A 19,263-nucleotide genomic window follows, 5' to 3' on the forward strand; every position below is an offset into this window, starting at 1 on the left:
AGTTCTGTTAAATTTCATCAGAAATCTGAGAATAGAAAGCGAGTCCATCTGGAGAGAGCCGTGGACGTCTGGCGGACTCTCATCAGATGGAGTGTGTGAGAGGATGTGTTTGTGTTTGCGTAGTGTGCTTGTCTTGGTTATTTATGGGGAGAAATATGGCTGTCTAATAAGAATAGGCTGTTTTTAATGAGCATATTTATCATTGGTAAGCAATAGATATTTTCCATTGTGTGAAAAGTTTAGTAATTATTTGGGGCTTCTTTTAAGATATTAATCTCTGTATTCCCCTAAGGGGACTCCTATCTGAAAGAAGTTTATAACGTTATTTGTTGTGTTTGACATTATGAGTCAGCCACTTTGGTTTGATAGAGCGTGTGTTTTTATGTTGTTTTTGTGCCTGGTGGTCTAGCCACTAATCTCAAGTCAGTTAAAAGTTGAAAAAACAGAAAGGAAGGAATGAGCCTCCCTTTTATTCAGAGTAAAATGAATCCTAGAGAGCATCTATTATTAATTAATTCATTCATTGTTTGTAACGGCTTATCCAATTCAGGGTCACAGTGGCTCCGGTGCCTACCCGGAATCACTGGACACAAGGCAGGACCACACCCTGAAGGGGGCACCAGTCCTTTACAGGGCGACACACACTCACACATTCACTCACACACTCACACCTACGGACACTTTGGAGTTGTCAAGCCACCTGCCAATGTGTGTTTTTGGAGCGTGGGAGGAAACCCATGCAGACACGGAGAACACAACAAACTCCTCACAGACAGTCACCCGGAGGAAACCCACGCAGACACAGAGAGAACACACCACACTCCTCACAGACAGTCACCCGGAGGAAACCCACGCGGACACAGGGAGAACACACCACACTCCTCACAGACAGTCACCCGGAGGAAACCCACGCGGACACAGGGAGAACACACCACACTCCTCACAGACAGTCACCCGGAGGAAACCCGTGCAGACACAGGGAGAACACAACAAACTCCTCACAGTCACCCGGAGGAAACCCACGCAGACACAGGGAGAACACGCCACATTCATCACAGACAGTCACCCGGAGGAAACCCATGCAGACACAGGGAGAACACACCACACTCCTCACAGACAGTCACCTGGAGGAAACCCACGCGGACACAGGGAGAACACACCACACTCCTCACAGACAGTCACCCGGAGGAAACCCACGCGGACACAGGGAGAACACACCACACTCCTCACAGACAGTCAACCGGTGGAAACACACGCAGACACAGGGAGAACACACCATACTCCTCACAGACAGTCAACCGGTGGAAACACACGCAGACACAGGGAGAACACACCACACTCCTCACAGACAGTCACCCGGAGGAAACCCACGCAGACACAGGGAGAACACACCACACTCCTCACAGACAGTCACCCGGAGCAGGACTTGAACAGCCATCACATGCAAATATCACTGACAACAGTAAAACATTTTTTTTTCTAGAGTAGAGCCAGAAATTTGTTTTCTGTCACTTTTATTAAAAATGTACAAAGCTTTCTTTCTTGTTGGATACACAGTTTTTCTGAGCAGGTGTGTGAGCGCATTCAGATTCAGGTTTAAATGATTCCTTTCATTTTTAATTTCCTTTCAGAATAACACTCAAACATGATTGATATGTGACTTTCAGTCCTAGTCATAGTTCAAAAATGAGCCTATTATACAGTATCAACTACTATTGTTAATTCTTAATAGCAGTTAACAAATAAAAATGCCATTCACAGAAATGTAAAAGAGATCGTTGTCTCCTGCAGGCATGCGTCTGGCCCTTGCTGATGCTGGGGACACGGTAGAGGATGCTAATTTTGTGGAGGCCATGGCTGATGCTGGCATTCTGCGTCTTTACACCTGGGTGGAATGGGTGAAGGAGATGATTGCTAACCAAAACAGTTTGAGGACTGGACCTGCTGACACGTTCAACGACCGAGTGTTTGCTAGGTAAACAGCACAGTCCTGCCACAGGACCTGCCTCTAATCCCTTCCTTGCGACTGGCTTTTTGTTAACAGCTGTCTGTTTTTTTGTTAAACTGACCATGGACTTGAGCTGAAGATGCGTTAGTGCCAATATGAAGCATTCTGTTCTGTGTCTCTAGTGAAATGAGCTCTGGCATCATCAAAACTGAGCAGCACTATGAGAGGATGATGTACAAAGAGGCACTGAAAAGTGGCTTCTTTGAGTTCCAGGTAATAAATATGCTTTTTATTTTTATTGTATTTTTTATTTTTGTGTCAGGCTTCCTTCAAAATACATTTCAAAGTCCAACATATTTTTTGCTGTCTTCTCTCTGCGACTGGATCTTAACTGTACTTCTACTTTTGTCTCTCATGGTACATTTAATAGTCTCACCTTGAAGCACTGCTTCTGAGGGTATTCTAAATCTTTTCATTCTTTTATTTTTACTGTGACTTCCTCTTCTAGGCAGCCAAGGATAAGTACAGGGAGCTGGCAATCGAAGGCATGCACAGAGACCTTGTGTTCCAGTTTATTGAGAACCAGACACTGCTGCTTGCCCCCATCTGCCCTCATCTGTGTGAATATACATGGACCCTTCTAGGGAAGGTGGGTGCTCTGTTCTCTTAGCTCTGTTTCCACAGCAGAGCTGATACCTGGGTGGAGCAAGTGAAAGTACAGGTCACTTCAGTTCAGATTTATCAAGGGACATGATTGGAATTGACCTATTCGGCCGAGAACTATGAAGCCCTTGTAATTTTGTTGTTCTGTGGTGTGTTTCGTAGCAGATTAAATGTCAGAAAGGGTGACGGTGCATCGGGTACAGGGACTTAAAATTGAATACGAGGGTTAAGATTCAAAAGAACATTTGTGACCCCGACTGTCCTTTGCCTCCACAGACTGGTTCCTTGATGAAGGCTAGCTGGCCCCTGGCTGGTCCAGTGGATGAGATTCTGATCCGATCGTCACAGTACTTGATGGAGACCGCCCATGACTTGCGCTTGCGTCTCAAAGCCTACATGCAGCCTCCCAAGAGCAAGGTATGGCCCGTGTGTGATCAGCATCAGAGTGCACATGCCCTTAGTGAACAACACGTCATTTGGAAATGTTCAGGTTTGATTATCAGCGTCAGTAAACCAAGTGTGAATGGCCCATTAGTGCCTTGTTTACACCATTCTATTATTAAAGTCACTGTCCATTCTCTCAGCTGCATGGACCAGACAGGATCATTTCTACAAGTCTGTAGTTTTACAATTACCGAGTAGTCCATCTCTTGCTCTGCATACTTTGTTTGCTCACTTTCCCTTTCTTCAATAGTCAGGACCCCCACAAAGCTGCAACATAGTGACACTGACCTGGCTGTGGTGTGTTAGTGGTATGAGTGGATCAGACACAGCAGTGCTGCTGGAGTATTTGAACACTCTGTTAGACACACCTCCCTCACTGGTCCACCTTGTAGGTGTAAAGTCAGAGACAGTAGGTCATCTGTCGTCCTCTAGTCTTTCATCAGTGGACACAGGACGCCGTTGTCACTCCAGGGAGGTGGTATTAATGTTACAGCTGATCAGTCTTGATATTGTTGCTAATTCTAACATATTTTGTAGCAAAACAAGCACCTTCTTAGTGCCTGGTGATATGACCACCAATCAGTACCACGATTAAATGAATAGTTTACGATTAATAAACAATTATTTTGAATTTTTTCCCCTCATACTTTGCTGATGAAGCTTGTACTATAAATATTTTCAAGTACTAAAGCTGGGGTATTTTTTCTAATGTTGCTGGGAGCTTGTCAGTCTCTCTATTTTTGAGCCATGCACTGTTCATATTTGGTGATGTAACTGGGCTTCAAGCATTGTAACAGACTACTGGGATTAACTTTGATGCTGAAACTGTCCCCCCCCCCCTGTCTGAGTTTTCATTTAAATTTTTTACATTAACAAAATTAAAAAGATGAAAAGCATAATTTAATTAATTACATTTTGATTCCTTTTTCCTCCCCTACACCTTGCTATAACGCTTTCCTATTTGGCAGCCTGATTCAGCTAATCCGTTCTGAGATGCATTTTCTTCTCAGCATTAACCTAGAGGGCAACCAAGCCTTTCTAAATATAATGTGCAAATCAAAACCTTTTGCAGTGTGAGATTTCAGTCATTAGAAGCACCAGGCAGACTATTCTATCACAATATCTGGGTGTATTTATATCTGAGCCCAGCCTAGTGTCACTGGAGAGAGCGCACCAGGTCAGCCCGAGGCAAAGAGTGGACGAGAGACGACAGATGTCATGTAGAATATGCTTATACGAACAGCTCAGCTCCCTCGATGGAGGACGAATGCACCGTCTCCCTGCTTTTAAGATGGCACCATCCTCTTTCAAACAGTGTTTACCATGCTAGGGGCTTTGGTAATGGGAATGGGGAGCGTGGGCTTTTCTCAGCCATGTCACGGCAGCCATGTGGTAATGGCCGTCGGATTGGATTAGGTGTCGCCGTGGTGATGTGGAGGTGGGGTTAGTGGCCTGAGCATGAGGGAACATGGGAGCTTGGGAGTTTCAGTGGCTCAGCGCACAAGAATAGCTGCAAATAGGAATATTGCCAGTGACAGATTAACTTTTCTTGATGAAAATTGCCTGTGTCAAAGTCAGAGTAATTCAAAACTGCTAAAACAAGGGGTGCAGACTTCATCATTTTGTAACCATTTTGCAAATCCAAGTGCCGGTTATAACTGGTCAACTTTATTTATTTAGCATGTTTAAAACCAAAAATAAGGCATGTATTTGGAGATGGAAATGTAGTCAAAATGAAATTAGTAATATGTAAACAACCAAAGGTAACTGAGTTTCCTCACATTCGTAAACTGTTCCTTTAATGTATTTCAGTTAAAGAATTTTAATGTAATTTGAATAAAGGTTGACTGATTGCAATTTCTTTGTCATTAAATATGTATAATGGATATCAGAGAATGTGTTATTACAGAGAGAGCATAGCGATTAAAAAATATAATCAAAATCTACATTTAGAAACTCTAATTGATATAATCTTGCCTATATCAATTCAATCTTTTTTATTATTTAATTCTGTTTGCCGGATCATGGCTCATGAAAAGCTCCCTGGAACATAAAAAAAATACCCCAGCTTAAATACTTGAGCATATTAACAGTGCATGAGGGCAAAAAACTAAATCATTAATCATTCATCAATCACAATTGAAGTGAAATGTTAATTAATTATTTGTGATATTCATTTGAGGCCATATCATCCAGCACTAGTGTTCACTGTAAAAAAAAAATGCTGTAAATGCTGTCTGCTACAGTATTTTACTGTAAATCACCTTATTTACAGTAAATTATTGCATTTTTCAATTACAGTAATATGCTGTAAGTTTGAAATACAGTAGTGTTCTTGTAAAAATACAGTAAATAGCTGGGAACTCTGCTGCTACTATTTTACTGTAAATCGCAGTATTTACAGTAAATTATTGTATTATTCAATTACAGTAATATGCTGTAAATTTGAAATACAGTAGTGTTCTTGTAAAAATACGGTAAATGGCTGGGAACTCTGCTGCCAGTATTTTACTGTAAAATTTACCAGAATGTTTTTACAGTGTAGTTTAGTAGTATTGCATGGTATACTGATACTAGAAACTATCTCAATACTTTGTCATTAAAAACAGTACAGCACCCTGTTTAATTTGAACCCGTACCTTAATAAGGAGTGTTTTAAAATGAGAGCAGTATTTCCAACGAGTGTCACGGGGTGGGGGCAGTGTGCACCCGCAGCGCTTTGACTCCTCTTCCTCCCTTAATGATTTTGCTGCTAGTTTTAGCGACTTTTCGGGCCATCTAGTGAGTTATTTAAAAAACAAAATTAAAAACTTTCTGTATAAACTTTAACTACATTTTATAGAAGAGAATCACCGATAGCACAACTTGTTAGAACACAGGGATTGACCGTGATTGGAAGAGACAGCTCTCTCTCCGTAGCTTCTCTGCTCCCAGAGACAGAGCTCTGGGAGAGACAGCTCCCTCGATGCCGCTCGTCTGCTCCAGAGATGATGCAGCACAGTCAGCATGAATGAGCTGCGAATGTTGAAAAAGTGCTGCCAAATACACGTTTGCTTCCTTTTTATGTTGAATTTATTCCTTTTTCTGAACTCCTGAACACGGAGATCACATAATTGATTGAGGCATTCAGCTTTATTTAAACAGTAAACACATCATATGAATGTATGACACAGGGCTGAAGGCGCGACTGGATCCAGAGATGGTGAAACGCCACGTGGTGTCACACTTAACAAGCAGATACCAGCGATTTTGCCGACTGCCCTCAGCATGTAGAGAAAGTACATTACTTTTCCTGATGTTTTAGGTTTTTGCCATGGTATCGTTTTAGTATCGGTATTGAGATGTTTAGGCAGGTATCAAATCGAAAGTTACAATTTTGGTAGCGTGACAGTTCTGTTTAATTGAATTCAGTGCAGTGCAGTATGTGACTCAATTAGTAAAACTAGTTATTTGCTTTATCCCCACAATCAATTATTAACCTTCTGGCACAGAAGGTCTAAGTAGTGTATCCTGTTTAATTCTATCTGTTGTCCTCAGAATTGATTTGATTTTATTACCATTATAAGTCTAATGGTCTTCCATTTTGTCATTGGCTTTTGGCCATTAATGTCTTGCTCACCCTTTCTTTTCAGGACAATAATAAAATCAGCCACCCATTTGTACTGATCTTGCACATTCTTCTCCCCTGACAGAAAGGAGACAACAAGCCTCCAATCAAACCCTCTCACTGCACAGTGTACGTGGCAAAGAACTACCCACCCTGGCAGCACAGTGCCCTGTCTCTCCTGGGCAAGTACTACAAGGTAAGCTTTCGATTTGTTTTTGTGTTACCAGTTGAATGAGGATGAGAGAGTTTTTCTGAATTTTAAACAGTTGAAATTAAATATAGCTGTCTGGAAAGTACACGCTGTTACTGCAGTTACCTGTTAATACTCTGATTTGATCGATAATGGATGAGCAGATGGTCCTGTGTATGCCTAAATGGCTAAACTGTTGACAGCCCCCGTTCTAAAGTGCTTATTTGAACAGGCAAATCTGTTCACAGGCCACGATTCCAATTACTTTTTACTCGTTCATTCTTCCCGCACTCCCAAACATTTTGTGTGCGTCATGCATATTTAACAAGAGAGTCCACTAAATAGGAACTATAGGTGCCATCCTTGGATGAAACAGAGGGTTTGAGGGTCTGCTGATAGCAGCTATCTGCCTTTTTAACATGGCAGCAGGTATCCTCCCAAGGCCAAGTGGGGAAGTGAAGTGTGGGAGTGGCTCTCTTATCCTGAATTGGAACTGAAGGCAGACCTCTTTCTGTCCGCTTAGAGCAATCAATCAGCAGTGCATCATAATGCTGAGCACACTGTGATGCTAAAAGTGGATTCTTTGAAGTGTAATGATTACATTCACTGGAACATAACTGTTTTTTTTCTGCTGGAGGCGCTAAGATTGTTATCTGTGCAACAAACAAAATGTTGCTTGTTGACTAACTTGTAATGCTAGTCACATCAAATATCAATCAATTTTCCAAGCTCAATTGATTTGAAATCATCATAGTAATGTAATAATCATAGATGTATTTGTTGTGTTACTACAATGGCATCTTTAGGTAGGGATTTGGGTGCACAACAACAATAATGCTGGTTTTCCAAAACATAATGCGTAAAAAAAGAGTGTAGTTTAATTTTTGAGAAAGATGGCAGCTAAAGGAATACAATAACAGCAACTAATTTTTATAGGGGGTTATGGCTCATTACCCATGCCCACCTCTCTCCGTCTCTCTCTTGCTGACTGGACATTGGCACACTGGCAAAATACAGACCAAAACACCACTGCTTTTTTTCTCAGCCTCGCACATCTTTGGCTTGACGCGACACATTCATACACCCCCTTAAAAATGGACTATACCAGTAAGAAAAAGCACAACTACCACTAATAGACAAGAGAATAAACAAGACACTGGTGAAAAGTATACGAGGATGAAGAAGGGGAAAAAACCAGAGCGCACTCAAACTGTGATATATTTATTTTTCCTCGTTCCCCCATTGGGTTGGCGAATGATTTCTCCTCATCATCAAGAAATCAGCATTCAGTTCTGTTTGGAACAGTCCAGCAAATGGCACCTCCTCTGTGATGAGTGAAGTTGTCCCACTTGAGTTTTATTCTGTGTATGACAGCATTTTCTTTGTCTCCTTAGAACAACAACGGAACTCTGCCTGACAACAAGGTCATTGCTATGGATCTGGGGGCCATGCCAGAACTGAAGAAGTACATGAAGCGGGCGATGCCGTTTGTAGCCATGATCAAGGTAGGAGCAGCGTCTGAACGTTGAATTTTGAATGTTTATGCATTCACCACCCATATTATCAGCTCCACTTACCATAGAGGACAGACTCTAGTCCATCGGTTTCTCTGTATACTTTGCTAACCCCCTTTCACCTTGTTGTTCAATGGTCAGGACCCCAGAGATCCACCATAGAGCAGGTATTGTTTGGATGGTGCCTCATATTTAGTACTGAAGTGATATTGCAGTAATCTCCATCCAATAGTGAACTGTGGCCTGTAAGTAGGCCAAAAAGCCCAGCAGCACTGCTGTGTCTGACCCACTCATACCAGCGCAACACACACCAACATGATGTCAGTGTCAGTGCAGCAAAATGAGTGATTTTTAACCCCCTAATTCCAGATTGTAAGTAGATTCTAGTTAGTAATGACTTCCCAATTCTTTACATGTTGCTGTTAGCTTGCCGCTCATTTATTTATACATAGGCCTTTCCAAATGCAATATCCAGTGTTTTCTACAGACGGTGCTGAAGGTACTGCTTTCTAAGAATATGGAGGAAGCGGTTGCAGATTCTGTCACAGGAACAGTAGTGTACTTGTAGCTGGGGTTTAGCCTGCTTCATGGTGTGAAATGTAATCGCACCATTTAAAAAAAAATAATAAATATTGCAGTAACATGCTACTAACTTCGTTTGTATTTTTTAGGACAACCTGGAAAAGAATGGGCCAAGGGTCTTGGACCTGGAGCTGGAGTTTGATGAGCGAGCAGTTCTGCTGGAGAATATTGTTTATCTGACCAACTCTCTGGAGGTGGGCACGGGAACAGCTGTGCAGTGTAGACAATATTTGGACCAATCAAATACTGCACCGCAAATTGTGTCAAGCAAAAGGCTGGTTAAAGTGGACATATACAAATTAATTTTGTCAGTACATATCCATGTTTATTTCGGGATCTTTGTGCCCACCAACCCACAAACCACGAAACAAGACCGCCCAGTCAATGTTTTGTTAGCCACCTAAGTCTAAAAAAGGCTCAAAACAAGTCATTCTGATTTTGCACTGCTTCTTGCTTATAGTACAGAGATTTTAGAGTTGTCCCGCTCCAACCTGTGAGTCTCTCCAATCACAGAGCTAGACCTGCTTTTATGTGAGAGCAGGGCGGAAATATCAGGAAGGATGGGAAAGATGGTGTTTTGTCCCACCCTGTAATCATTGTAAATATAACTATATAATTTTAAATAATAATCAGTAATATGCACTGAAAATAATGTGTTAATTATAGACACAAACTTATTTTGTGATATTTGGGTTTTTTATTCTTGAAATATTCCTTCTGCAAGTATAACTACATTTAAAGCTCAAAATATATCCATCCATCCATTATCTGTAAGTGCTTATCAAGTTCAGGGTCGTAGTGGGTCCAGAGCCTACCTGGAAACATTGGGCGCAAGGCTGGAATACACCCTGGAGGGGGCGCCAGTCCTTCATAGGGCAACACACACATTCACTCACACACTCACACCTACGGACACTTTTGAGTTGCCAATCCACCTACCAACATGTGTTTTTCGATTGTGGGAGGAAACCCACGCAGACACAGGGAGAACACACCACACTCCTCGCAGACAGTCACCCGGAACGGGAGTCGAACCCACAACCTCCAGGTCCCTGGAGCTGTGTGACTGCGACACCTACCCGCTGCGCCAAGGTGCCGCCCTAGAAAAACATATTGAATGACTGAAGTGCAAATTCATACTGAAATGATCTTTTTTGATTGCTTTATATTCTAAAAATCTGTTAGATGAGATCATGCCACTATGACCATGTATTGTGTATCATCAACAGGCCATTTTTGGTATAACTGGTTTAACATATTGCCTGTAGCTTTAAAACAACAGTACTCTGGCGCTCACAGGCTTTTGCCAGTGCAAATATGTGATTAAACAGAGCAAAACAAACACCAGGTGCGCGGACGATTAGAGCACTGAGTGGAAAACGAAGACGAATAAAGAGAACTGACCAGAAATGGCTGAAAACCAGAGCTTCTGCTCCTGGCTGCTGTGCACTCAGGTCAGGGTGAAGAGTCCCCGGTTCAACAAAAATGCTTTAGGTTTTTAGTTTTGTTAATACTTAAGGGAACATAAGTTAAGTGTGTTAAAGAAAATAATGCCTTAAGTGCAAACCTAAGGGAAATTTTCCAACCAGGGTGTTTTACGCAACCGGGCACAGTTGCTGAAACAGGCTGTTCTGAAGAAGACTGTACAAACAGTAGGAAAACGCTGCTGTGGGGCTGGATCCTTGTGGTATTTTGACCAAAGCATGTCGCAAGCAATTCATTAAGACCCTAGAATTGTGTTCCGTTGTGGAAAAGGCGGTATAATATGTCCATGATTGTTCATTAGGCTTAAAGAATTACTCCCACTGATATAATCAGCTGATGTACAGGCTGCAAAAGAGTGTGTTTAAGTAATTTGTCATGTTTTAACACTCCCTCTGTTTCTGACTGTAGCTGGATCAGATAGACGTGCTGTTTGCCTCCGAGGCTGACGAAAAAGTAAAGGAGGACTGTTGCCCAGGGAAACCGTTCTGTGTCTTCAGATCAGAGGTAAGACTGTTACGACAACCACCCACCCACACAAAACAGGCCTCATCTATTGTTTCGTCGTTTCTTTTTAATGGCTGATCAGCCTTCCTCTGCACACAGTGAGAAAGGCAGTCTAATTTTAGCTGCGTTCTCTGCATCGTTAATGCTGGTGGGACACGAGTTGTCATTCAGACGCAAAAGTGCGTTATGAGTCAATGCAAGGGTTATGGTCTTTTTTTTACACACTGGAAAATGCAGCTAATTAATGTTATCTAAAGTCATACTCCTCTATTCACTGATTTGACTTGTACACAGATTGGCCATTTTAGTATTAGTTTGGCATCTTTCTGCATCAGGAAAAGAACAGAAAACATATTCAACAGAATAGTTTGCATAATTATTGCCCTGAGGTCCTTTTTGAATGCTTGAAAATATAATAGAATCACTCTGCAACTTGGTTAATAATCTTCAGGAAAATGTGTGCCTATGCCAACAAGGGCAGTATGCTGCAAGTGCTAGTAATGGAGCAGTTCTTCATTGTGTCCACCCTTTGCCTATATTCTAACTTCATTCTTTCAGAAGCCTTTCTTTTGCATTAGAGCTAATTATGTAAATGATTGAGGGTACCATTATAGATCATTAAACCCAGTTATTTCCCTCTGTTCCCATAGCCTGGAGTGTCAGTTTCCCTGGTGAACCCTCAGCCATCCAACGGCCTGTTCTCTACACGGCTTGACATCCGCGAGGGAGATAGCAAGGACAGCGTCATCCGCAGATTATCCAAAACCAACAGGGGCATTAAAGGCAAGGCTTTGTGAACTAAAATCCTTTCACTGATTTGGAGTTTTAAATTCCGTTAAAATAATTAATAACCTACCCGTGTTTATCCATGTGTCACGGCTGACGTCAATGTGTAGAGTGGCCGCCATATTGGATACCGACTCATTACACAGAACACTTTTATTAACAGATCTCAGTCTGTCATTCAGTAGAGAGGAGCTCAGGCTGTGTCCCAAATGTGCACATACTCCCTACATAGTCTACATCACAGATAAAAATAAAACAAAAAACACTGCACCCAGACAGTGCGCTAAATTAAAATAAGGTGTAGGTAGACATTTGGGGATCATTCATTTCATTCATTCGTTATCTGTAACCGCTTATCCAGTTCAGGGTTGTGGTGAGTCCGGAGCCCACCCGGAATCATTGGGCGCAAGGCGGGAACACACCCTGGAGGGGGCGCCAGATTTGGGGATCAGTCTTGGCTTAATTCTCATCCAAAGAAGGAGATAATTTAGACAGACAGTTGTGATGAATCAATTTCCTCCAAGGGTCTGTTACACTGTAAAACACTGAGACAAAAGAATACGTTGATTATGCTTGTAGTCGTTTACACACAAAAACAGCCCCGAGTGAAATAACACAAATACTAAAGCTTGTATATTATCTGTGCTTAAATAACTCACACACATATTGTCCCAGTAGCAGAGAAATATCTTAGAGTCTAACATACTAATTATTCAAGACTGTGGTATATTTTACCCCTGATGTAGAGACGGTATTCTTCTGTGCTTCTGAGTGCTGTGAGACTCTCTCCAGCACAGGGAGGGAGCTGTGTATGATATCCATATTTGCCATCCATTTCCATTAATGCTCTGTTCTGAAACCAGACCATCAGCCCCCAATATGGCACCCATGCCATCACATGACTGCAACCCATAGATTCCACATATTGCTACATGTTGCTTTAATTGGCAATCTCTGGTCTTGTGTACAGCTTCTAACTCCTGCACTCTTCTTGTTTAGACCTGTCCAAAGTAAAACTCATGCGCTTTGAAGACCCAGTGCATGGCCCCCGTCGAGTGCCGGTTTTGGGAAAAGAAGAGCAGGGCAAGCTCCCCATCTCGGACAAGTCTGTCTTCCACATAAACCTAGAGGACAAGCAGGTCCATTTGAGTGACAACGGCCTCAAGTTGGAGATTGGAGACACTCTTATCTACCTGGTCCAATAAGACTTGGGACACCTTCATAAAGGAGAAAAGCAACCATCACAGTTTCTACAGCTTCTACTCCGTCGACTGGTCATTTCTTTCTGAAGTTTCTTCTAATAGCCATTTAGAAAATGTAATATTGCTGGTTTGGGGTTAACCTAAAACAGCCCAGAAAGGTATTGGGTACGCTTATGGGATTAGTTTTAAATGGAGAGGATGTTTGAGTTTTACCACATAATGTCAAGTAAAGATTATGTGTACTCAGATGTTTACTGATACTATAACAGGAACCCCAGGATGTATTAACCCAGTGTACGGTGAAAAGTTTTCCCATTCTGTTTTCACAATATGAAGATACTCAGAAGTGTTGATTTGTATTTTCTGTCTCAGATGAAGTCAGTTAGAGTTGTATCACCTCAACTCAATGACTTCACACATTAAATCATGAAACAAATGTTGCATACAAAGATTTCTTTTGCATTTAACGGTGTCCAGAACCTACCCGGAATCACTGGGCGCAAGGCAGGAATCCTAACATTTTCTGGCATGAGCAGCCACTCCTCTCTGCTGTTTATACTGTTCAGAGATGTTAAATATCCTGTGGTAAAATTACTGTTTTCTACTTGTCCATGTAAAACCAATCCCATCTGAATAGTACTTAAGACTGTAAACACAAATGGTGAGTCTGTTTTTATCTGTTTGACTGTAAAGCTGTTAAATAAGGAATATTTCCCCTTTGTGTTGTTTCCTAAGCATCATTTTTCACAATTAGAGATTAATGTAGAGGATGAATGGAATGTTATAAAATAAACAAAGGAATCTTTAAAAAGCTTGTGGTATTTTATTTATTTATTTTTAAACCCACCTTATTAGTAAACCTCTGTGGAATAACCCAGTGAAAGCTTGTATTTCTTGCAGGCAAACCCGCAGCAGGTTCAGGGGCAGAGGATGTAATCAGTTTAATGTGCATTGGACTTGCAGGAGTAGGATATGAGGTGAGACGTCAACCTCCAGAGGGCTGTACTGTAGCTTCAGACAAAGGAGGTACAGTATCGGATTCATTGTTGAGTGTATGTATTGTGGCACTGGTGGTTTTGTTTGTGTGAATGAATGCCAGTTGTGTAAGTTTGGGAGGCCCACTGCGTGCTGTTTCTGAATGCCAATTTACTTATTGTGTTTAGCCACGCAACGTGTGTATGTATCCTGCCTTTTGTGTGTCTTAATTGGCTTTGGACTTATGAACTGGACGTCCTCTTTCTACAGAAGGTGTACAACTTCTCCATTGTGTATTTCTTCACTCTAAGTTGAGTGCGAGCGTGCCTGTGTATTAGCTACTCGGAGGAGGCTGGACTCTTATCAGTCCAGAACAGCTGGCTTTTTCAGCTCCTTAGCCTGGCAGCTATCTGAAGTAGCTCACCCTTGTCTTCTCCCTCAGCCCCCTGTCAGCCCGAGGAATTTGTTACGCGCTGACGCCTCAGCTGCCGCCATGATGTAAGTGTTCCCCCTATCAGGAGCCATCACTCGTGCGGAGGGTAATGTTGTCAAAACACTGTCAAAACATTCAGGTCAGGAGTATACGCTCGTACGTGGCTGCTACCGTTGGCTCCTTGAAAGCGCACTGAATGTGACAGAGTTGTGTGTGTATCTCTGTGCTTTAACCATGCAACAGCTACCTCTTCTGTCGTCTGAGCCCCTCATGGAAGACTCGGGTGGACGTGGAACGCGAGGCAATGGAGCAGGGAGTTGGTCACCACACAATGATGAGCTGGAACTTCCAGTGCTGACTCAGCCAGGCCTTGGTGTGACCACCACGACGGTGACCACCATCACGCAGACAGGAGGTGACTGGAGCACGGGGCTTTTTGAAGTGTGCAGTGACAGCAGCGCCTGTAAGGGGAGTTGTTCGAATTTGCCTTGTGTGTTTGTGTGTAAGAAAAGCAGGTTGTGGTAAATAGATGTGACAGACTTAATACAGTACTAGCTCATTTCAGTTTTAGAGAACGGGTTAATGTTTGTGAAATGGACATTTAAAGGAAAAGCCCATGATTCAGTGTATGGCTAATAGACATTGATCACTTTTTCATAGTGCTGTATATTACTAAGATGGGTCCATCGCTCATAAAACACAATCACTTTGCTTTGACTGTCCACTTTTACTGCTTTCCCACAGGTTTGATGGGTGCATTTTTACCTTGCTGTTTGGATCTGAGTTTGGCTCATCAGTATGGAGAGTGCCTGTGTCTGCCACTGTTACCTGGCTCCACATTTGCTATGCGAGTTGCCATCAGAGAACGTTTCAAAATCAGGGTCAGTATTCACGGATGAAGAGAATAGTTTATTCATTTAAAAAAAAGCAAAAAACAATCTGTGAGAGAAGCAAAGGGAAATTACAAATCTATGCATGAATGAACCAATCCAAAAGCCTGCCCATGGTACTGAACTTTGAAAATATCACAGATACGTTCTCCAGATCACAATGTCGGCTATAAATTCAGTGATGCAGAAAGACTGAGAAATAGAGTTTAAAAACAATATGGACTTACATATGGACTTACAACTTATGGAGTTACAGAGGGGTCCTTGAGCCTAGTGTCAGGGTTGTGAAAGTAAATAAAAGTTACTTTAGAAAGTTATGATGCACATTAATGATTATCTAAATGACATTAAAAAATACTATAAAATTTAAATAATTGCTGTAACCCAATCCAAAGGTACTCATTTACCATACGTTTACATTTTACTACTATATAAGTAATAAAATAATAGTAATAAACGTTTAAAATGAAGTCAAAGTTTTATGTTCTGTGGCAGCACAGTGGCGTTGCAGATGGTGTTACTGCCACACAGTTCAAATTTCTCAGTGTCATAGGTTCAATCCCAGCCTTGAGACATTGTAAGGACTTTGGTCTGTTCTCCCTGTGTCTGTGTGGGTTTCCTCCGGGTGCTCTGGTTTCCCCCCACAGTCCGACAACACATGTTGGTAGACAGATTGTCGTAGACAGGATGTGTGAAAATAAAGGGGTGAGTTTGTGAACTTTTTGTCTCCTATTTCAGTCCTTACCAGGTCTACCCACTAGCCAGGTCACCTTCTGTAACACAGTGCTACCCACTTGCAAGGCTGAAGACTTTAACTGTAGATATTTTAATTAGATTTTCCTAAACTCCAACACCAGATTTATAATTTGGAGGAGACGAGCTCCCTTGGTTGACAATAGTAGAACTAGCAGCAGTGAAAGCAGGCCACTAGCTACTGAGCAGAGCCGATGATAACGGGTTCCCTCGGTTGACGTTGGCAGCAGGTAGCAACAATGTTAGCAAGTACCTAACTGCCAAGCAGCAGCAATGATAACGTGCTTCCTCTGTTGACAGCAGCAGCAGCTAGTAGCAGTGATAACAAGCCTTCAAAGTACACACCTGGACTTAAAGACAACTGTTGTATCTCTGAAGGGACAATACCATTGTCTGTACCTTTACCGAACAACAATATGCCAGTACAGGATATATTTTTTTCTTTTTTTTCCTGACAGGACTGAGTCTGTTGTTATAGCAACTCTCTATTGTTGACTGAATAATTATTCACCAAATTTTGATGTCTTCAGTACCAGAAAGATAGCTCTGTAAACTGTGTATATATATAATATACCTGATAGATGGTCTGGCACTGTTTCACTTCACAATACGAACACTGCCCACATACAGATTTCAAAGCTGCGGTTGCAATTGGAAAAACTATCCTCAACAGTGTCCAGAGCCGGCTTGTACTTTAAGGTGCACCCACTGCTGACACAGGCTTTCAATTTTGCACACACAGCTTATATAATCTTGATAGAAAAGGATTGCCAGTAAAACCGGACACTCTAGAGCATCTGCACCAGGCCAGTTAGTGCCTTTGGGATCAGCTGAATAGTGAAGTTGGCAGAAAGGGTTTGAACCCTTTGCTAACATGCTATTGGTATTAGATCTGGCCTATAATTTCTAGTTTCTTGTATCAAGTTGCTGTATATTGAATAACCACTGCATGCCCAAGAGAAGGGTAAGACATGGCCTTTAGTAATGGTTTTTCATGGTCTGAAATACCTTATATAACCTCTGTGTGTTTGTACACCCTCTATCTGTAGGGTAATGTGTGCGAGGACTGGGCCACAGTATACTTCTGCTACCCTTTGGCTCTTTGTCAGATGATCCGAGAGATGAAGAGGAGGCTGAAGAGTCAGATATACACTGTTTCTACAGCACTGGAGTGCTCCTGAGAGAGAAAGCAAATGGTAGTGTGTGTGTCTGAGAGACAGAGAGGTATATATCACTTTTAAAAACTGAGGGGATTTTGTAGAGACCTGCCAATACTTATTGGTTAAATATTGATGTCTTTGGCATTTCAGTAGTATGGATGGATGGATGGATGGAAGGGTAACTATAAGCATAAGGTATTTGTTTATATATATTTTATGTTTTCTAGGTGTATTGTCAGAAAACTTCCCCAAGGAAAATGTTTGGGCAGGATTCTTTTTTTATTTAAATTTAGATTTTGATACAAATGGCCTTTTCTAAAGTTGGTTTGTGAAATAGATTCATTTGTTTTAAATGATCATTTACTGTTTACACTTTATTTTCAGTTTTAAGAAAGCTTCTGAAATCTCTGCAATTTTCTTTGTATGAATTTGCATAAAATGTGTAGAATAAGAGTTTTCAAGAAAGTGTCTGTTGAGGAAACCACAAGACAGCATCCCAGTTGTGAAGCATGGAGGAGTTGGTGTAATAGCGTGGGGTTGATTTCCTACCTCAGGCCCTGAATTGTTTGGGGGGAACGAGAGAAATTCCAGCTGTACCTCCAACATTGTAATTCATATAAAACTACAACTTCTTATTGAACAAAATAAAATAACTTAACATTTACACTGGGTTTATAACATAGAACATGCCTGTATTTATTTGCCTTTCTGGAACACAGCTGTCAAGCAAACACAACTGACATTAAGTGTTGAATTACTCTGGTATATCCTTGACTAAGGTCTTGCCTTTATTAGTTTTTGGTCATGGCCATCTTTAAAATACCGTCAATCATTCGTCCTCTATCTGCTTCATCCTGTTCAGGGTCACAGTGTGGCCAGAACCTACCAAGATTGATGGGGAACTAAGCAGAAACGCACCATATCCAGGGCATCACACAAACACCCTGACACTACACTCACTTCTGTGGGCACTTTTGCACAGCCTGTCCACCTGCTATCATGTGTTGGGACTGCGGGAGGGCACTCACATAGACACAAAAGGAAAACAGCAAACTCCTCACAGACAGTCCAGCAGAGCCAGACCACCATATATACTCAGTATACACAAATCCCTGGATGTTAGTAAAGGCAGGCCCACATCTCTCCCTTGCATCAAGATATGGTAAATTAGGTTGAACCCCATTTCACCCCTTAGCCCCCTCCCTCCATTTTGCCTATAGGAATAGGGGTGTTAAAATTCTCAATTCTGTGGACGACTACTGACGTGCAGACTGACCAATTAAATGTTTACAGGGAAGGTTATCGACCAATAACGGTAGCTCTACAGTCAGACCGTCCAATCAGAAGATTTTAGGCTACTTCACCACGCCCCCTTCTCACTCAAGCGAACCAATCGGAGTAGGGGAGGGCGGGACCAGTTTTTGAACGAAACTTCTCGAAATTCTATGTAAGCTCCCGGACATTTTTTTAAAGTCTAAAAAAGAGGACATGTCCGGGTAAAAGAGGACGTCTGGTCACCCTAACTTAAACAGTTAGTAATAGTATCCACAGACACGGGAATATATTTCTAGGTCGGGATGTGGAGCGGGGTCGTGGGCCGTTGGACTTTCCACAACTTTAAAAGCTTCGCAGCACCAGAGTATGAACGAACCAAAGCAGAAAACTAAAAAAAATTGAATGCTTACAAACGCTTAAAGTTACTTACTATTCCTTTCCACCTTAAAAAAAAAGGGAAATATCAACTTTCAAACGACATTTTTTCAAAATGTCGTTACCACCTTAAATGCTGCCTCTATTCACTCAATCACAACCCCGTTTCGTTCAGTGAAGCGGTTACAGGTTTCCTGCTGCACCAGTTAAGGTGACACAAAGCCGCAAGCTGGAGAATAAACTACTAAGTTGGCTTCTTTTTCTTCTATTCCATATTAAATGCTGCAGCTGTTTTATAATTATTGCTGTCTCTGTTTGCCAGCTGCTTATTTGTTTTTTCTATTCCACCTTAAATAGTGTTGTGTTGAATACTAGTGCTACAAATTTCTTTCTAACGGTTTCTAACCGTAGTAATTCCACCTTAAATACGTTAATATTCCCGTGAAACTCGAATACGAAATTATGCTGGCACTTGAG

The 19,263-nt window shown here is 41.7% G+C and overlaps 2 protein-coding genes across 5 annotated transcripts in view; both read left to right on the forward strand.

Moving 5' to 3' along the window:
* Positions 1-13,722, forward strand: part of lars1b (leucyl-tRNA synthetase 1b) — a 29,778-nt gene extending 16,056 nt beyond the window's left edge. The window contains exons 23-32 of the mRNA XM_066645253.1: positions 1,792-1,975; positions 2,131-2,221; positions 2,457-2,597; positions 2,888-3,028; positions 6,748-6,858; positions 8,247-8,357; positions 9,038-9,142; positions 10,842-10,937; positions 11,588-11,720; positions 12,723-13,722. Coding sequence (XP_066501350.1) covers positions 1,792-1,975; positions 2,131-2,221; positions 2,457-2,597; positions 2,888-3,028; positions 6,748-6,858; positions 8,247-8,357; positions 9,038-9,142; positions 10,842-10,937; positions 11,588-11,720; positions 12,723-12,928 — 1,319 coding nt within the window. The 3' untranslated portion in view covers positions 12,929-13,722. The remainder of the gene's footprint in view (positions 1-1,791; positions 1,976-2,130; positions 2,222-2,456; positions 2,598-2,887; positions 3,029-6,747; positions 6,859-8,246; positions 8,358-9,037; positions 9,143-10,841; positions 10,938-11,587; positions 11,721-12,722) is intronic.
* Positions 13,723-14,352: 630 nt separating this feature from the next.
* Positions 14,353-17,771, forward strand: plac8l1 (PLAC8 like 1). Of its 4 annotated transcripts, none has more exons than XM_066646685.1 (4): positions 14,353-14,398; positions 14,577-14,796; positions 15,078-15,214; positions 17,026-17,771. In XM_066646685.1, exons 2-4 carry the CDS (start codon positions 14,604-14,606, stop codon positions 17,155-17,157), a joined length of 462 nt encoding a protein of 153 aa, XP_066502782.1. In that variant the 5' UTR covers positions 14,353-14,398; positions 14,577-14,603; the 3' UTR covers positions 17,158-17,771. The 4 variants fall into 4 exon arrangements, with proteins under 4 accessions (XP_066502782.1, XP_066502778.1, XP_066502781.1 ...); XM_066646681.1 differs by having other exon boundaries at positions 14,376-14,472; XM_066646684.1 differs by having other exon boundaries at positions 14,376-14,472; positions 14,577-14,748.
* The last annotated feature ends 1,492 nt before the right edge of the window (positions 17,772-19,263 follow it).

This window comes from Hoplias malabaricus, chromosome 15, assembly GCF_029633855.1.
Source record: "Hoplias malabaricus isolate fHopMal1 chromosome 15, fHopMal1.hap1, whole genome shotgun sequence".
Lineage (NCBI taxonomy): Eukaryota > Metazoa > Chordata > Actinopteri > Characiformes > Erythrinidae > Hoplias > Hoplias malabaricus.